This window comes from Melospiza georgiana, chromosome Z (genome assembly GCF_028018845.1).
Source record: "Melospiza georgiana isolate bMelGeo1 chromosome Z, bMelGeo1.pri, whole genome shotgun sequence".
Lineage (NCBI taxonomy): Eukaryota > Metazoa > Chordata > Aves > Passeriformes > Passerellidae > Melospiza > Melospiza georgiana.
In genome coordinates this window covers 18,933,902-18,952,626 of record NC_080465.1, presented here as the reverse complement: position 1 = coordinate 18,952,626, position 18,725 = coordinate 18,933,902, and the positions used below count along the sequence as shown (strand labels likewise).

Below are 18,725 nucleotides of genomic sequence, written 5' to 3'. Positions count from 1 at the left end.
CCTGAGTAGGAAGGGACCTCGAAGATCACCTAGTTTTAAGCCCTTGCCGTGAGCAGGGACACTTCCAACTCCCCACTAGATCAGATTGCTCAAAGCTCCATCCAGTCTGGCCTTGAACAATCTCAGGGATGGGGCATCCTGAGCTTTTCTGGGCAACCTGTTCCAGTGCCTCACCCTTCTCACAGTGAAGAATTTCTTCTCTATTTCTTATATAAACCTACTGCCTTTCAGTTTAAGGCCATTCATCCTTGTTCTACCACTGCATGCTCTTGTAATTAGTACCTCTTTCTTGGAGGCTCCCTTCAAATACTTGAAGGCTGCAGTTAGATCACCTCAGAGCCTGCTCTGCTCCAGGCTGCACAATCCCAATTCTCTCAGCCTTTCAGAGGGATGATCAGAGGGATGGACAACTCCATCCCTCTGATCATCATGTCCTCCCTGTGCTGGGAGCCCAGAGCTGGATGCAGGTTCCAGGTGGGCTCTCCCCAGAGCAGAGCAGAGGGGCAGAATCCCCTCCCTCCCCTGCTGCCCACGCTGCTCTGGATGCAGCCCAGGACAGGTTTGGCTCTCTGGGCTGGGAGTGCCCATGGCTGGCTCGTGTGCAGCCTCTCACCCACCAGCACCCCCAAGTCCTTCTCACAGGGCTGCTCTCCATCTGCTCATGCCCAGCCTGTCCCCTGATACTGGGGGTTGTCCTGGCCCAGGTGCAGCACTGTGAACTTGGCCTTGTTGATCCTGATGGGATTCCTGTGGGCTCCTTCTTGAGCTTGTGCAGATCCCTCTGGACAGCATCCTGTCCTTTAGGAATGTCAGCTGCACCACACAGCTTGGTGTCATCTGCAGACTTGATGAGGGCGCACTCGACCCCTTTGTCTGTGTCATCAGGATAACAGTGGTCCCAGTACAAATCCCTAGGCAGCACTACTGGTCTCTGATGTCCTACTGACTAGGACTCCACATTTGTTGATCACTACCCTCTGGATGCCAGCAATTTCCTATCCATGTAACAGTTCACCCATCAAATCCATCTCTCTCCATTTTAGAGGGAAGGATGTTGTGGGGAGCCATGTCAAAGTCCTGATAAATGACATCTGCTGCCTTTCCCTTGTCCACAAGTGGAGTCACTCCATCACAGAGGGCCTGCAGGCTGGCCAGGCAGGACTTGCCCTTGGTAAAGCCATGCTGGCTGTCCCAAATCACCTCCCTGTCTTCCATGTGCCTTAGCACAGCTTCCAGCAGGATCTGTTCCATGATCTTCCCAGGCACAGAGGTGATGCTCACAGGTCAGCTGTTCCAGGGGTCCTCCTTTCTACCCTTTTAAAAGATGGGTACAATGTTTTCCCTTTTCCAGTCACCTGGGGTTTCACCTGACAGCCACAACTTTTCAAATGTCATGGAGAGGGGTTTGGCAACTACATCCTACATCAGCTCGTTGCCTCAGGACTCTAGGATGCATCTCCTTGGCTCCTGTAGACTTTTAGGTACTTCAGGTGGCCACAAACCTGATTTTTATTTAGAGTGGGAAAGACTGTGCTCCCACAGTCCCCGTCTTGCTGTTTGTCCACTCAAGGGATGTGGGAAGAGGGGTTACCATTGAAGACGGCATGAAAAGAAGTTATTTTGAAGAAGCTTGAGTTCCTCAGCCTTCTCCTCATTTGCTGTTACCAGCATACCAGCACTGTCTGTCAGGGGACACACCTTCTTTGGTCTCCATTTTTTGGCTGGCATATTTTCCTGTTTTTCCTTGTGTCCCTTGCCAGGTTCAGTTCCAGCTTTGCCTTGGCCTTCCCCACCCCAGCCCTACTATGCTCTTCCCAGGATACCTGCCCTTGTTGTCACTGCTTCTCCATTTGCTTATTTCCTTTTAGTTTGACCAGCAGTGCCCTCCCTACTGAGCCGTGTCAGTCTCCTCCTGCCTTCCTTGTCTGATTCCTTGCTCCTGGGAATTGCAAGCTCTTGCTCTCTTTGAAATTTGCCAGCTCTGTTCCTCTCCATTGTCCCCGAGGGCAGTCTCCCAGGCAATCTCATTGACTGTATCCCTGAAATGCTGAAAGTCTGCTTTCCTGAAATTCAGGGCCCTCTCTTGACTCCTTTCCTGACCCATATCCCTCAGGACTGTGAATTCCACCAAGGCATGATCACTGATCCCAGGCTGTCTCCTGGCTTGCCATTCCCCATCAGCCCCCATGCGCTGGTGACCAACAGATCCAGGTGACATCTCCCCCGTTGTAGGGCTCGCTACTCCCTGGGTCAGGAATTTATCCTCCATGCTTTCTAGGAATCTCAAGGATTGCCTACAGCTCCTTTTCCAGCCTGGGCAGGGTGTTGAGGTCCCCCAGTAGCAGCAGAGCCTGGGAGCAGGCTGCTCCTGCAGCTGGAGCAGAAAGGCTCCGTCCCCAGGCTCTGCTTGGCCGGAGCCGGGCACAGGCACCGCCAAAGGCTCCCTGTGCTGCCCGGGCTGGGATCAGCACCCACCAGCTTCACACTGGCTCATGCCTGCTCTTCAGAGACTCTCACACTCAGCTCTTGATGGGCAATCCCTCTGTGTCTCTTTCTTCCCTCTGAACAGCCTGTGGCCATTGTTAGTCACACTCCAATCATGGGATCCATCCCACCGAGTTTCAGGAGCGACAACAAGGTCAAAACTGTCCAGCAGTACAGTGGCTTCCAACTCCTCCTGTTTGCTGCTCATGCTGCATGCCCTGGTGTAGGGACACCTCAGCTGGGCTGTCAGCCACAGCACCTTCCTGGAGGAAAAGGCCGTGATTCTGATAAGTCTCTATGCTTGCTTTAGTTTCTCTGAAATCTTGGTAATTTTTTTTCCAGGGCGTCCCCATATTAGAATTTTTCCTTCCAGATTTTTATCTAGAATTGTCTGCTGCTCTTCAGTAGTTCTGCAGACGTTTTCACAGGTGGAACTAGAGGGCATGAATGGTATCCACACCTGCCAAATTGCTGTTTAAGTCCTGTGTTGTTGTCATTTATAGCGAGACAGTGATGATGACGATGACGATGATGACCGAAGCACCGATCGGGAAGATGGACCACTGGAGGAGCAGATAGAGCGCTTGCAGGAAAAAGTAGAGTCAGCCCAGAGTGAGCAGAAGAATCTCTTTCTTGTTATATTCCAGGTAATGATGGTCAAAGTCTCTTCTCAGTTCAGATTTCAAAGTTACTTGATTTATAAGTTTTCAGCATCACTACTATCTTGGGCATTTTCTTGCAATAATCATATGGGAAGGGGTTGATGACTTCACCATGGGTTAGAGTCAATCCAGATCATCCCTCTGTAAAGACTGGTTTGGAACAGGATCTGGTGAGTTTCAAGTGCTTAGGAAGAGAGCAGTTCTGCTAGCACACAATTTCTTGAACAACCAGAAGGTAACTGGTTTATTTTCATACTACATATTTATTTTCAGTATTTGCCAAGCAAAATAATTACTCTCAAAGTGGTGTTCAAAGCTTTGGACACCCAGATCCTCTTACCTTAGGTTAGAACTCTTCTTCAGTTTGATGAGACTGAATAAGTTTGGGTTTTTTCTCCCCTACTGCAGCGTTTCATTATGCTGTTAACGGAGCACTTAGTGCGCTGCGAGACTGGTGGAATTGATGTATTTACACCTTGGTACAAGAGCTGTATAGAGAGGTTGCAGCAGATCTTCCTGCAGGTAAGTTTCATTTCTCAGCTGGAAGGGTGTTGGCGGGGCCATGCTTGGCTGGGAAAGCTCTGCTGCTGGAGGGCTGAGGCTCCCCGGGATAGCAGTAGGTGGCAGCAGCACCTTTTCCCCGGGGGCTGGTGTGGGGCCAGGCCACAGCTCTCTGGCTCTGGCCAAATCCCTGCCGCAGTCAGGTGGAGTGACTGATCCCGAGTGCAGAATTTCCTCACTGTAAGCGTACTGCAAAAATATTTCAAGATGTGGTTATGAATTTCACCTATTTACACTTAACTGTGTGTTTTTAGTAAGGGCAAAGTTGTGAACAAGCAAGAATGCTAAAATAGGCGTGTTTTAAATAAGTGAATTAAAATATTGCAGGATTCCTTTTAGTGAGATGTGTAAATATCTATGAAACATGTTTTTTGAATATTTGGCTCTGTATTAAATCAGTTAATAAGCATAGGTGGCTGGATTAAAGTGATTAGTTAAGGGAGGTTATATCTGTGTGAGCACAAGATGTGTTGAAGAATGGAAGCATTGGTGTAATTGTCCCTTGGGATGAATCCTTCCCTGGTAGTAGATGTCTTCAGAGGAAAGCAAATACCATGATTCTCCCAAGATACCTGTAGTGGCATTGGATCCTACACACAGCTCAGGATCCATGAGGAGGAGTTACAGGGAGCACAAGGCAGGATTTCAGTACAGGCTTCATGCTTGCAGTCAGCAGTGCCTCTACATCATGCTTTTCTTATCCATGGCTTCTGTGTTGTGGAAATTAGATGTGCTAAACAATTCAGATTAGAATACTTGTGGTTCTTACATATCTTGACTTCTCTGCCTATTCTGATATAAATGTAAAAACAGTAAACATATGTTGTTTGTTTTTGGTTTTTTTATCTGCCAGCACCACCAGATAATCCAGCAGTACATGGTGACACTAGAGAACCTCCTGTTTACAGCTGAACTGGACCACCACATTCTGGCTGTGTTTCAGCAGTTCTGTGCTCTGCAGGCCTGAGGGATCATCCGTGGACAGAGTCTTGTCTGCAGGACTTTAGTGAAATTTAATTTTTTTTAATGGCAAAACTTAACATGGGGATGGAAGAATTTTTTTTACTAAAACTGGCTTTCACGTGCTCCTGTATACAACAAAAGAGTGTTCTAAAAAAACCAAACTATGTAAGCATTGTAAGCCTTAAAAGATATGACTAATAGGGGATATTTGTGAGCTAAAGTATTAATTCTTTTTATTGTCTTTTAATTTAGTTTGACTTTTCTCTTCATGATGGTAATTTTATTTCTCCCCTCTTGCCTATATAAAAATCAGGCACACTCCTCCCCCAAAAAATATTTCTAACCTTGCAACAAAAGAAGCCAACCCCAAGCAATTGAATTTGTTACCTCTGCTTGTCCTTTAAATCAGATTAATTGCAGAAATGAGGAACAATTCATAGTGTTTTGTGAGTATGAAAGGGGATGCACCTTCTCAGTGAGCAGTGGGATAAGTTCTCTAGTATATGACATAGGAAAACTGTCTTAATTTTGGGCATGTGAAACACATTTTCAAAGTAGCATAGAGCATAAAAATTTGTTTTATTACCAGGCCAGATAGATTTTCACAGTTTGAAAAAACATATAGTACAATTGAAATATGTTTTATAAATGTATTGTCTAGTGTCTTATTACAGTATCTATAAACAGTTGTAGAGAAACTTCATGGACCACTTCTGAAAAATGCAATTCTTTTTGCATTGTGGTCAAGAAATCATGAACTGCTCTTGGTGGCAGTTCTTCTCTTAAATAGAGACAGTAACCAAGCGTTGGTGTGGAACAAACTTCTGACTTCCATGCTGCAAGCCTTAGCTAGGTATTGGGAGCTCCAGCCCCAGATGCCCAGACAGGGCTGAGCTTGCTTTTTTCTTTCAGCCTGTAACTCATTGGACTGTCCCATTTGTGCTGGGCTGGACCTGCAGGCCTGCAGGATGTCAGAAATCTTTCTGTCAGTGACAGTGGATGAACCGAGTGCTCGCACCTCATCTGGCTCGGCAGCAACTGTTGCATCTGCTAGGCTTCCCTCGCTTTAAACGTGACAGCAGCACGTTGCTCCCATGTCTTGAGAAGTGTTTTAATGCTGAATTAAGCGATACACATTACAGGAGAGGCCTAGACTGAGAACATAACTGAAAGTAGAGCAGTCTTAGTTTTAAGTTAGGCCAGTAACATGAGGTACATAAGAGCCAAACCAGAGTGTTCTGTACCACAGTGAGCAGCAGAGACACTGCCTTAGGTGCTCAGGTCTGTCAGCATGCAGGGGGCTTCCAACCTGTTTATGGTCTCTTCATTTTGCAGGTGAATGTTTTAGAGAATTTTACACTCAGTGCTGTTTAGTTTTAGCTTAGGAAATTACGTGCTTTGAGTAATTTTGTTCCTGTACAAATTATTTTTTTTAGGTATTTATAGACCTTTCATCTGATTTTTGTGTGTGGCCTGTAGCAACCCTGTATATCCTCATAGACTTAGATCTGTTACTTCTACTTTTTCTGCTTGCCCTCTCTGACTTGACTGATTTTCCCCCCCCTGCCATTCTTTCAGGGTGTATTTGTTATTTGTTGTAAATTTGCTTTATGCAAGGATTTTGTCAGTCATGCACGGACTTATGCTTCAGATATTTCTCTGTTAATGTTCTTGAGTAATCAAATAGGGTTTTGTGGTTTGTTTTTTTTTTTTTTTAATTTTTAGGAAACATTTAATACTTTAAAGGTTTTAATTGGAGTTTAATAGTTTTTTACTGGCTTGGGTCAGTATCAGTTCTGATATTAACTAATGGTGAGGGTTCTGACTATTCTGACTTCTGTAAAACTGGTAATGCAGTTAGAACTTGCAAACCTGTAAGTTTCTTTGAGCCTTGACAAATACTGATGCTGGGGATACAGTTGCAAATGCTTGAGTGTAATCCTGTGTTTTAAAACCAAATAGCAATGTCTTTCAAAACTGATTTAACTTCCAATCATGCCAAGCTTTGAGCATGGGCTTTGGCTGCATTTCTTGAGTCTGTTGGACACCTTCACCTTCTTTTAATGGTGTACACCTGACTTGACTGGGAAATTGGCTGGATCTGTAGGAAAGAATGAAATGCTTATGTAGTGATACCAGTCGCTAACTGGAGAAACTTGGAACTGCTGAAATATGAAGTGGTGGATAGTGTAAAGATGCTGTAGAAATGTGGTGTGGTTGGAAAAAAATGCACAGATAAAAACAAAAATAAATGAAGGTGAAGCAGGTTGCTGCTGAGAGTGTTTGTCCAATCTCTTTGGGGGACGCTGAAGCAGTGTTGTGCTGGGTTATGCTGGTGTTAAATGCAGAGGGGTGTGGAGCAGTTTTGTTTCCCAGTTCTGGTACCCTGACTTAACACACAAGCCTTCACCTCCTTGCACTACAGCTGGTCTGACACCCCCTTCCCCTGCAGCCGTGTGAGGCAAGCATATGTGCTGCTAGGGACAAGGAGGTGCTGGTGTAGAAATGCTCTCTGTCCCTTGCCACCTCTTGTCCTCTGGGAAAGGGAAGTGCTGCTGCAGGAGGGTGTGGTCTGGGGCAGATGCTGCAGTAGTCAGTGACCACCCCCTTCTGCCCCAGAGAGGAGTTTAAGAGCCCAAGACAGCACTGTGAAACCATGACAAGGAGGATACTTCCAAAAGCCCTGCTGGGACCTGCCCCCTCCTCTAGCCAAATCCCTGTGCCACTTCCTTAGGTCTTGCAAGGCCTTAAAGCCTTCTCTGCTTGGTGGGCAGGCAGGTTACTGCATAGCTGCAGAGAACATTGAAAAAGTGAAAACCTATTATTGGAAGCATCATGTGCCCTTCCCAGGCATCTTGTCTCCTCTAACAAAACCACAGAGTCAATTAGGTTGGCAAACACCTCTGAGGTCATCAAATCCAGCCTATGACTGAATATCAACTAGACCGTGGCACAGCCGTGTCCAGTCTTTCCTTGAACATTTAAAGGCATGGTGACTCCACCACCTCCCTGGGAAGCCCATTCCAACGTCCAGTCACCCCTTCTGTAAAGAAATCTTCCTGATGTCTGACCTAAACCTTCCCTGGTGCTTCTTGAGGCACCATGTCCTCTTGTCCTGTCACTGGTTGCCTGGGGGAGACTGACCCCCACCTGGCTGCAGCCTCCTTTCAGAGGGTTGCAGAGAGCCTCACCTCTGAGCCTCCTTTTATCCAGGCTGAACAAACCCTACTCCCTCAGCTGCTCCTGGGCTCTTCACCAGCTCCATCAATCATCTCTGGGCATACTCCAGCGCCTCAGTGTTCTTCCTGAATTGGGACCTTGAACAGGATGCAAGGTGTGGCATCACCAGTGCCTTGCTGGTCACACTATTGCTGATACAGGCCAGGATGCCATTGGCCTTCTTGGACACCTGGGCACACTCCCAGACTGGTGCTGGCCAGCACCCGTAGGCTCTTTTCCACTGGGCCTCTTTCCAGCCACCCTGCCCCAGCCTGCACAGCGTTGTTGTGACCCAAGGGCAGGACCTGACACTTGGCCTTATTGAACCTCACACCTTTGCCCTTGGCCCATCAATCCAGCCTGTCCAGATCCCTCTGCAGAGCCTTCCTGCCCTCCGGCAGGTCAGCACTTCTACCCAGTGTAGTGTCACCTGTGAACCCAGTGAGATGCACTCAACCCCCTCACCGAAACCATAAATAAAGGTATTAAGCAGGACTGGCCCCCGGAGCCTCCTGACCCCTGAGGAACAACACTGGTGACCAGCCCCCAGCTGGATGTGACACCGTTCACCTCCACTCTCTGGGCCTGGCTGTGCAGCCAGTTTCTAACCCAGCAAAGAGTGCTCCTGTCCAAGCTGTGGGCTGCCAGCTTTTCCAGGAAAATGTGGGAGATGGTGTCAAAGGCTTTGTTGAAGGTCAGGTAGACACATCCATAGGCTTTCCCTCATCCACCAGGTGGGTCACCTGGTCATGAAAGAGATCATATAAGTCAGGCAGGACCTGCCTTTCCCAAAACAATGTTGGCTGGGCCCAATCCCCTGATTTTCCTGCAGGTGCTGTGTGATCACACTCATGATCTATTCCATTCCACTACAGAAGCTGACAGGCCTGTAGCTCCCTGGATCGTCCTTCCATCCCTTCTTGTAGATTGGCTTCATGCTGGTCAACCCAGACCTCCCTGGCTGTCCAGGACTGATGACAAATGCAGAGCAGCTCAGTGAGCTCTCCTGCCAGCTCCCTCAGTGCCTGTGGGTGAATCCCATCTGGTCCCATGGACTTGGGTCTAATGGCTCACAAACGAGTTGCTCCCTACTACTCCCTCCTGGATTACAGGAGGTCAGTGCTGCTCCCTGTCCCTGTGTACTGGCTCAGGGTCTGGTTGCTCTAAGGAAAATTGATCTTTCTGTTAAAGACTGAGGCAAAGAACCCAAGTACCTCAACCTTTTCTTTGCCCTTAATGACAATGTCCCCCCATGCATCCAATAACTAATGAAGATTCTCCTAGACTCTCCTTTTGATGTTAAAGTATTTATAAAAACAATTTCTACTTCGTAGTGGTGGCCAGATTGAGTTCCAGCTGAGCTTTTACCTAATTTTCTCTCCTACCAAAGGAGATCCTTGACCTACCATAATCCTTGTACTCTTCTCGAGTTGCCTGCCCCTCCTTTCAAGGGTCATAACGTCTTTCCCTTGAGTTACAGCAGAAGCATCCTATTCAGCCAGGAGAAACAGGATGACCAGGCTGGTCTTCCTCCAGCACATAGGGACAGTCTGCTCCTCCGCCTTTCAAGATTTCCTCTTTAAAGCATGGCCAGTCGTCATGGGACCCTTTTGTTATTAAGGACAGTATTCCAAGGGAATCTCTGAACCAGTGTTCTGAATATGCTAAGGCCCACCCTCCAGAAACCCAAGGCAGAGGTTTTGTTGACCCTGTTCCTTACCTACCAAGGGCTGGAAACTATCATTTCACTGTGCCCAAGACAGCCTCCAACCACCATCTCCCACCAGCCCTTCTCTTTTCATAAACAGTAGATCTATGAGGCCACCGCCCCTGATATGGTCATGTTGTAATTCAGGAATGGTGTTCCCCCATTTAGCGCTTCTACTGAAACACTCAAAACCATGCACAGCTTGCTCAACTCCTCCCAGCAGGAGGTAGATGAGAATTAGAAGCACAAAAGGTAAACATCAAGGATTGAGATAAGAACAATTTACTGGGAACAGCAATGAGGTAAGAAATGGACAGTACCAATATTGATAATAATGTTTTGTGCAGGAAAGATGATCAATTCACCGGCAAATGCCCACCCCATGAAACCTGATGTTATCCAGGATGGAAAAGACCCCCATGTGCCCACCCACCCGTGTAGGTGTGAGGTGGTACAGGATAACCTCCAGGTCTGAGTTATGCCCCTCCTGGCTATGGCAAAAAATTACTGTCCTGGCCAGTACCAGGACAGCTTACTTGCCAGCTGTCCTTTGTCTTCCACACACTCAGGAACCTCCTAGACTGCCGCCTCTCCCCTGCTCATGTTTTCAGCAGACATCCCACAAATTAGTCTCCCACAAGAACAAGGGCTAGTGATTGTGAAACACCAGCCAGCTCCTTACAGAGCATTTCATTTGCTCCTTTATCCTGTCTGGGTGGTCTGTAAAGACACCCCCTGGGATGTCTGCTTCCTTGGCCTTGATCATTACCCACCAGCACCCAAACTTATCATCACTGCCCTTGAGCTCTGTAAGTCAAAACTCTCCCTCATGTACAGAGCCACTTCACTGCCTCTGCTTGCCCACTGTCCCTTCGGAAGAGCTCATGACCATCATTGCAGCACTCCAGGCATGGGAGTCATCCCACCATGTTTCTGTACTGGCAAATATGTCATGGTTTTCCTACTGAAAATTTCAGTTCTGCACAGCCACAGTGGCCCAGGCTCACAAAGGAAGTCTCCAGAGACTTCCCTGGAATCTGCCATTTTTACAATTGTAAATAAATGTAGAGCCACACATGATCCTTCACTTCATAACATGTTCCTTCACTAAGTAAATTCACTCTACTGAAAGAAAACATCATTCAAGTGCATTTAGAAGTTCTGCCATGGAATGCTACTTCCCTCTTGCCCCAAGGACAGGTCTTGCCTTGGTCTCTGCTTCAAAAGTTGGGAAGAAAAAAAAAAAGAAAAAAAAAAAGATGTAGCAAATGCACCTAAGAATCTATCCTGCAAAATACAGTAAATATATGTCAGAACCTCCCAAGAAAGCAGGCAGCAACAGTTCAACAATTGGTATCTTCTTGGTCAAAAGATAAGTTTGTATCATTGTAGTTGATGCACTGATGAAATCGAGGTGAACTTCCCACGGCTTTTCTGCATCCATGAGAAGGAAGGCTCCTTATTTTCTAACTGTTGTCTGGTTTGCAGTTCCTGGTCATGGGCAGGCAGAGGGCTGATAGTGTATCCAAGCCAAAGGAGAACCTATGTTATTAGATGTCCTCCCACCACAAGAAGTGCTGTTCTATCAGCCCTCTGCCTGCCCATGACCAGGAACTGCAAACCAGACAACAGTTAGAAAATAAGGAGCCTTCCTTCTCATGGATGCAGAAAAGCCGTGGGAAGTTCACCTCGATTTCATCAGTGCATCAACTACAATGATACAAACTTATCTTTTGACCAAGAAGATACCAATTGTTGAACTGTTGCTATATTCTACCCTCAGATCTAGCATAAAGGCCAAAGCTTTCACAGAGCTTCTTGCACCTGAAAAATATAATGCTTCACACAATCTGGCAACAGACTGTTCATAATTAGCATTTATTTGATTTTAATACAAAATACTGTTAAAAACAAAAATTAAAAAATAGGTTAATATTACATCTTCTCGTAAGTTAATTCATGGCCACAGACAGTGCACGTCTTTTTATATGTATCTTCATCAATGTTTTCTTCTGGTCCATATTCATGTTCATGGATACTGGCTTGTTTCTTCCACAAACTACTCCTCACAGCACGGCGGAGTTCTGGTAAAAAATGCAAGAAAATTTTAAAATTTTAATAAATCTTAAATAGCATTCAATAAAACTCAAGCTAACCAGCTTGCTGAGGCCGACAGATGACAATATGCTTGCTGCCTGTCTTCCACAAGGTCTGGGAACGAATCTGCTCTTGCAATAACAAGTTCTGACTTGCCTTGCAATCCTCACCTTGTTTGCATAATTTAAAGGCCAAGAACTACACTGTCATGGGATCTCATAGGCAAAGATTTTCCATCTGGACTAAAGATGAGTTGCTTGCTGCTTTTTCACACAAAGCCATTCAAAGTTATCCAAAAGGGGTCGGTGGAACATAAAGGAAAAGTTTTTATAGAACACCTCATTTATTTAACATGACCAAGAAAGAGTAATTTTCATTCAGGTCACAGTAAGCCTCCCAAATGACTTGGCATTCTCTAAGCTTTATGCCCAATAATATGAGTTGCCTCTGCAGCATCCGCAGTGAAATCTGCGGGTTCTCTAGAGCGCACAGGCTGGCAGCAGGGCCCAAAATACTATCCGGATGTTGCAAGCGGGTGGCAAGAATACTGAACAGCAAAATGTGGTCACATTTTGAGCCAAGCCATTCAGGCTGCAAACTTTGTCACATTAAGGCCTGTGCTTGCACTGAACTCTGGCATCTTGGCTACAGTCTGCTGCCAGTCCTTCGGCGTGCACAGCATCAATGGCCCAGACAGGGGTTATTTGTGCAATCCCAAGTTCTGCCTCCTTCAGACAGCCCTGGTACAGCCAGCCTGGAGTTTCTGCCCTTGTAACCACCACCCCAAAGCAAAGCATGGATGCTATAGGTGGTACAAAAGGTTCCACCCATCAAATACTCCTCTAAATAATACTTTAGAGGAGAAAAAAGCCGTAGAGCAATTTGCGGTAAAGACAGCTGCTAGGAATACTGTGAACAAGAGAAAAACCCATTTTCATTAGAGTCATTTCACCTGAAGCCTATCACAGATCTATAACGCACTGCTACAAAAATTAATGTCTTCCACTAGTCAAAAGTATCAGAAGCAATCCATGGCACATTCTGGGTCATACTCAAACATTTGGAAAACATTATAATGAACCATTGTAATTGATTTCTGTCACATAACGTCCACAGGGCAACAGGGGAATAAAAGTTGGAAGGGACCTCAAGCCCTGCAGTCCAACACTGCCCAAAATAGTAATCTATGAGGTCACACCAGACTGCTCAGGCTCACCCCCAGTCCTGAAAACCTCCATTCTACCATATTGAGTATTTTCTCAATAATTTATTCAGATGCAGACACAGGTTTAAACAGAACTGTACTTCCCTTCAGGTACTGAAGTATGTAATTTTAATGCTTTACCTTTAACTTTCTTGTCAAACTTCTTTTGTTTCATCTTCTCTCTGCTATCACGGCGGAGCTCCTTTGCTTCTTGCAAGGCTTCTTCACTACCCCAGACCTCAAGTGAACGCTTGATTACCTACAGGATGGACATAAAAGCCTTTTTTGTTTCCTGAAACGATAAAAGTAAACTATTCTAACTTACAAATTTAATTTTTCCCTACACACACATAAACCAACCAATCTTGCTCTACCTCCCACTTGTCTCTGCTTGTCTCACAAAAGACTGCACTCCTTCCACCAAAGAGGCGACACTGGTCTTCAGTATCAGCTGAATGTAACTTAGGAAAGCTTAAACCCAGCTCTAGTTTTGTCCATGTTTTACTAAAGCAGTATGATGGCTATGAAGTACCAAACAAGAAATGCCAAGAGCCCTGGGAAATCCACTCGCCTTTCCAGCCGCCTCTGCAGGCAAAGCTGTGAACGCAGCTACAAAGGGCCACAGACAGCTGCAGCTGCCCCTGCACTTCAGAGTAAAACTGAAGGGCCGTGTGCTTTGTGACTTGTAATTGTGCAACCCACTAAAGTTCTGCTCAATGAACATCTTTAAAATGCTCTCAAAACCAGACATTTCCACAACTTGGACTGCAACCATTTAACTTTAACAAGCTATACATAACACACTTAGCTTTGACAAAACCATTCAGGTACCAAGTGACAACCAAAGCTGTATGAAGGTTAAAAAATGTCTGAAACACACTCAGTTTCTATACCTGCAGTTTTAAATAAAGTTTCATTTCACCCCATCGTGAATTATGAGGGTTTTTCTTCACAATGAATCTGAGTACTGGTTCCCTCTTGTCTAAGTCACAGTCTTTAAGCAGATACTCTTCTTTTGCTTCTGTCCTTGTTATAAGCTTATGTTTATCTTCAACATCTCTGCAAGATGTAAAATAATGATGAGAAAGCTACACCCTAAAACCACAGGTTATTAACATCTAAGTCCCCATCCCTTCTAACATTCCTGAAATACAGGTAGCCCTAATACCCTCAGTTTTATATGCATGCAAATAACTTTGGATTCCAACTGCTTAGCTAAACTCCATACTAGATTTACTGAAATTAAGCATTTAAAAATTCCCATTTCAGCAAACATACACTGAGAAGCCTGCTCTTCTAGAAAGGCTTTTCTTCTATTTTCTTACAATGAAACTTAAAATGAATAATTTCAGGTATTCATCTAACTCAGATGCAATCCAGGACAGATGCATGAGCCTCACATGGTCAAGAAAGACAGAATGTGTAATGTGAGACAGGTCAGATAACCTGAGAATATACACACTCCATATGGTTCTAGATCCCAGAAACTGATTAGCAACACAGAGCATTTTCTATAATACAGGACAGTAGGCAGAAAAACCATTAAAAAAGGCTTTAAAGACAGTAGCCTTTACCAGATAATGAAAAACTCTGTAACCACAGCAGCTTTTATGAGTTAATGGAAAAAATTACATTTACGCAATCCTGACTGAAGTACAACTTGAATCGTTGGAGCCAAAAGATCTGCCAAACACTAAGTGCTAACAACGGTCATCAAGGAAGTACTGCTGTAAATGCAGCTGTACTAGAATTCAAAGTTCACAGTTACAGCTAATGCACCAAGGACACTCCAGCCATCAGCTACAAGAGCTCAGACCAAAGACTCCCCAAGCTCCAAGCTCCTTTCCCTGCCTACTCTAACTGCTGAAACAGAACTTTGCCTCCAATACGACTGCGAATTGCCTACACCACGTGCACAACCCTAACCACTCCCTGCAGTAAATGGGAAGGCGCCCAGAACAAGCTTTTTTTTTTTTTCATTCACCCAATTCATTCTCACACACATGGGCAGCTGGCTGCTGCAGTTGGTTTTATTGTCCTGGTTATCTTGATGGCTTTTGGAGCGTTTTCTGTGTTAAAAGATAAGAGCTTGCTCCCCTCTCAAGGTCAAACTCCTGCTTACCTCGCAGGCCAACCAGTAACCTCCCATGGGAGCTCTGCCCTTTGGCTGCTGTGCTTCCAGCACGCCCATGCTGACCAAAGTACCAACTGCACTTGAGTTAAAACACCGGGACCACAAACACTCTCCTAATCCCTGCTCCACTTCAGAGTGGGTATTTGTGTTGCATCAGGTTTTCAAATGGCTCCAGTCTGCAGCCAGACATAAATTTTCACACTGACAAACACACCAACTGCTCTCATGACATCCCATTACCATAATGTTGCATGAAAATCCACTGATGTCCCCTATCCTAAGGCAGGCTTATGAGACAATTTGTGAATTAATTCCATAATGGAACTTAAACAGGGTATCAAATTAAATTTACATTTTTTTTAAAGTTACTGAAATATGTCTCTCTTGCTGACAGTCTCTTCAAACGACTGTAACTCACTGAATTATAGCCAGCAATCTTTATGTAAAATAGTGTTTTTCTCTCCTGATTATTTGTAATACCTGCAATTATCACATGTTGCCCAATCAAAGTGCTGCATAAGGTAGGAGTCCATGAATTCTTTGCCACAGTCTCCACAGATGAGATAGTCAAATTCTAGCACGGGTGCTAATGGAAAGAAATATTTTTTAAAGGGACTACAATGATAAAAACAAGCATCTAGACTTGGTATTACAGGCAATTTTACTAGAATTCACATAAGCATATTACAAACTAGTTTCACTCTGTCAAAGTTTTTTAGAACAGTACAATACACATTCAAACCCATTACCACACAATTTAATGTCTGTTGGAATGTTTTCTCCCAAGTTAAGCATTAAGTACTTAACTTCAACATTTAAATGTATATTTAACTTAGCCATTGTTAAAAAAAATTCTCTACACTTCTCTCACGAAGCGCATAAAATCCTCTCCTGCCACTTCCTCTGTTCTGACCCTCCTAAAATATGCCCTGATTTACAGAGGACATGCGGGCAGAAACGGGAGGAAGCAGAGAAGGGATTCAGTTTGAAGAGGGTGGCTAGAGCAGGAAACTACAGGAGCCGCGCTGGCATCACAGTTCTCTCAGCTCTGCTCCAGTTTTTTTCCTAGCTCAGCCACACCTGCCTCTCCCTAAACGAGCTCAGTGGAAGCCCGGGGCAGTTGGCAAGGTTCTTGTCCGTTCCAGCTGGCAGAAACGGAGGTGGATGGCCAGAGAGCTGCTAGGAGTGGAATGGGGATGGAGCTCCACTACAATCCTCTCCCCAAGCCCTCTCAGCACTGCTCCAAGCCCAGACACATCTCAGCGCCAGCCACTGCTTCTGGCCGCATCCTCAACGGGCGGATCACCTCCAGCGTCATCACCATCTGCTTTTATGTTCCACAGGACACCAAGAAACACCGATTCGGGCAACAACAGCTATAAGGAACATTCCTTGAACAGTAACATCGCAATTCTATCAGAAAATTAACATTTCTATACAGTTTTGAAATCTGAAAGCGAGGTAGTGCAGTAAAATTTTAGGAACACCTGGAGCAGAAGATTAATGGTTAACATGCAGCACCATATATTTTAATTGCGTTTGCATTTATAGCAGATCCGATCCAGCAAAGACGACATTTTATGTAAATTCAGTCCTACTAGCGACAGCCGGATGCTCAGTACTTCACAGTCATTTCATACTCTTACATCACATTCCATCATTTAAGGCAGTGCTCCCGAACACGAAGACATTTTATTAAGACAATGACGTTATGAATTACACAGCAAAAAATACGCCCAGTGTAAAGGCATCCCAGATCCACTTAAATTTATTGTTAAACATTAGCCCATCTAAAGAAGCAGGGCTGCTAATTGTTTACACCGTTAATGAAATCTGGTGCTGATTTCTAACAAAGAGATACACTGCACCAACAGCTCCGCAGCTGATACAAGCAGAACAAAGCAAGACAAAGACAATCCCAGAGAAGAAAGTCGATCTATTTTGGGACCCTTACTTCTCCCATTTGCTTTTTTTGGGGGGGAGAATATCGCAAGGCAATGTGCTGAAATCCTCCACCGAACGATCAGTAACTTGGCGCCAGCACGTTTTATAACGATAAAAGCTGGCACTGCAGCAGCGCTCCGGTCTTGGCACAAACCACATAAATCCCAAAATTCCCACAACCAACGAAGCCGCGAAAATTTACGCTTATGTCGGTCTTAAAACTCAAATTCCCCGAAAGAAATAATGGATATAACATTTACGGGGGAGAAAAAAAAATTAAAATGTGCTATACCCAAGGGCACTGGTTGTGTCCCACTTCCGCGGCTTAAAATTCTTCATTTTTAATTACCCCGCATTTGCTATAGCCGATTTAATGCTGAAAAGAATCGGACGCGCCACTAATCGAGCACATCCAGAAAAACGTGTGAAGGAGGAAAAGGGATATCAGCAATTAAAATAAAAGAAAAAAAAAAAAAAAGGGGGAAAAAAGAAAGAAAAAGAGGGTAAGAAAGGAGAGTAAAAAAAGCCCGGGAAAAAAAAAAGGCGCCCATCCATCCCGCCCCGCTGGCGCGGCCGGAGCCGGCTCACTGTCGCCCCCGCGCCTTCCTGCCCTCCCCCGCCAGCCCCGCGCACGCGGCGCCGCCTCCTCCCGCCGCCTCCCCGCCAAACCCCCGCCGCTCCCTACACGTTTTTTTCCTAATTACCGGGTGGGTGCACGATCTTCTCGACGGCGCCGCGCTCTTCCTTCTGCTCGCTCTCCTCCTCCTCCTCCAGGAAGAATCCCCCTCCCGTGTCCACGACCTTGGGGAGGGCCCGCGCCCGCGCGCCGCCGCCTGCAGGAGCACAAACGAGGCGGGCGCTGCGTTAAAGCGCCGCCGCCGGCAGGGGGCGCGCGCGGCCGCCCCCACCGCGCTGCGCGCGCGAGGCGGGGGGCCGCGCGGAGAGCGCGCGCGTGCAAGAGCCCCCCCCTCCCCCACACATGTGGGGGGAGGGGGGGCCCCTCGCGCGCCGCGGCGGATTCTCCCCCCCAACCCCCACCCCGCTCCAGCCACCCTACCGCACCCCCCCCCCCCCCCGCCGCCCCCACCGCCCCACGGCCGGCGGAGCCACCCTTTCCCCACATCTTTCCCCTCTCGAAACCTCCCCCCTAGAAAAGAGAAAAAAGGGCGCGGGGACTCGCCCGTTCCGCCGCCGCCGCCATCCGACCTGCGGCAGGGTAGGGCCGGGCCGCCAGCCGCGCCTGCCGCAGTGCCAGCGCCCGCTGCCGGTTCCGCTCGATCTTCGCCAACGCCGCCGCTGAGAGGTGCGGCCGCTCGCCCGCCGCGGTCGAAATCTTCTGCTCGTGGTCTTGCTCGTGGGCCGGGGCCGCGCCCGCCATGGCGGCGGCAGGAGCGACGGAGCCCCGTGGTCCCCCCCGCTCCGGCTGCCGCTCTCGCCCTTCCCCTCGCCGAGCCGCCGCCGCACTGCGCCTGCGCAGGGCGGGGGGCGGGGGTGGCCACAGAAGGGGCGAGGCCGCCCGCGCAGGCGCGCAGCTACCGCCCCGCCCCTCCTCGCGAGCCGCCAGGGCGGGGGCTCCGCCCCGCCGCCGCCGCGCGGGGCGCGCCGGGAGGGCGCGCGAGGGGGGAGGGGAAGGGGGGGCGCGCGCGGCCAGGCGGCGGGGCGGGGCCCGCGGCCCGCGTGGCGCGCGAGGGTGGGGGGCGGGGGGCGCGCGCGGGCCGGGGTGGGGGCCGGTGTCGGCCCGGGGGGGGC

General features: G+C 47.3%; 2 protein-coding genes across 2 annotated transcripts in view; one reads left to right on the top strand and one right to left on the bottom strand.

Annotated features, from left to right (window-relative positions):
- Window positions 1-6,935, top strand: part of NCBP1 (nuclear cap binding protein subunit 1) — a 29,588-nt gene extending 22,653 nt beyond the window's left edge. The window contains exons 21-23 of the mRNA XM_058044229.1: window positions 2,988-3,131; window positions 3,555-3,668; window positions 4,561-6,935. Coding sequence (XP_057900212.1) covers window positions 2,988-3,131; window positions 3,555-3,668; window positions 4,561-4,674 — 372 coding nt within the window. The 3' untranslated portion in view covers window positions 4,675-6,935. The remainder of the gene's footprint in view (window positions 1-2,987; window positions 3,132-3,554; window positions 3,669-4,560) is intronic.
- Window positions 6,936-11,461: 4,526 nt separating this feature from the next.
- Window positions 11,462-18,432, bottom strand: XPA (XPA, DNA damage recognition and repair factor). Its single transcript, XM_058044051.1, has 6 exons — window positions 18,183-18,432; window positions 17,681-17,809; window positions 15,513-15,618; window positions 13,792-13,957; window positions 13,040-13,157; window positions 11,462-11,681 (listed from the first exon to the last, which is right to left on the bottom strand). Exons 1-6 carry the CDS (start codon window positions 18,352-18,354, stop codon window positions 11,533-11,535), a joined length of 840 nt encoding a protein of 279 aa, XP_057900034.1. The 5' UTR covers window positions 18,355-18,432; the 3' UTR covers window positions 11,462-11,532.
- Between the last annotated feature and the right edge of the window lie 293 nt (window positions 18,433-18,725).

Bases quoted from the DNA above. Each gene is read 5' to 3' on its own strand.
- XPA (XM_058044051.1), bottom strand. From the start codon at position 18,354: ATGGCGGGCGCGGCCCCGGCCCACGAGCAAGACCACGAGCAGAAGATT. The intron at 17,810-18,182 runs GTCGGATGGCGG...GTGCTCCTGCAG, and splicing joins CCGGCCCTACCCTGCCGCAG to GCGGCGGCGCGCGGGCGCGG. The intron at 11,682-13,039 runs GTAAAGCATTAA...ATTTTTTACCAG, and splicing joins GTTTGACAAGAAAGTTAAAG to AACTCCGCCGTGCTGTGAGG.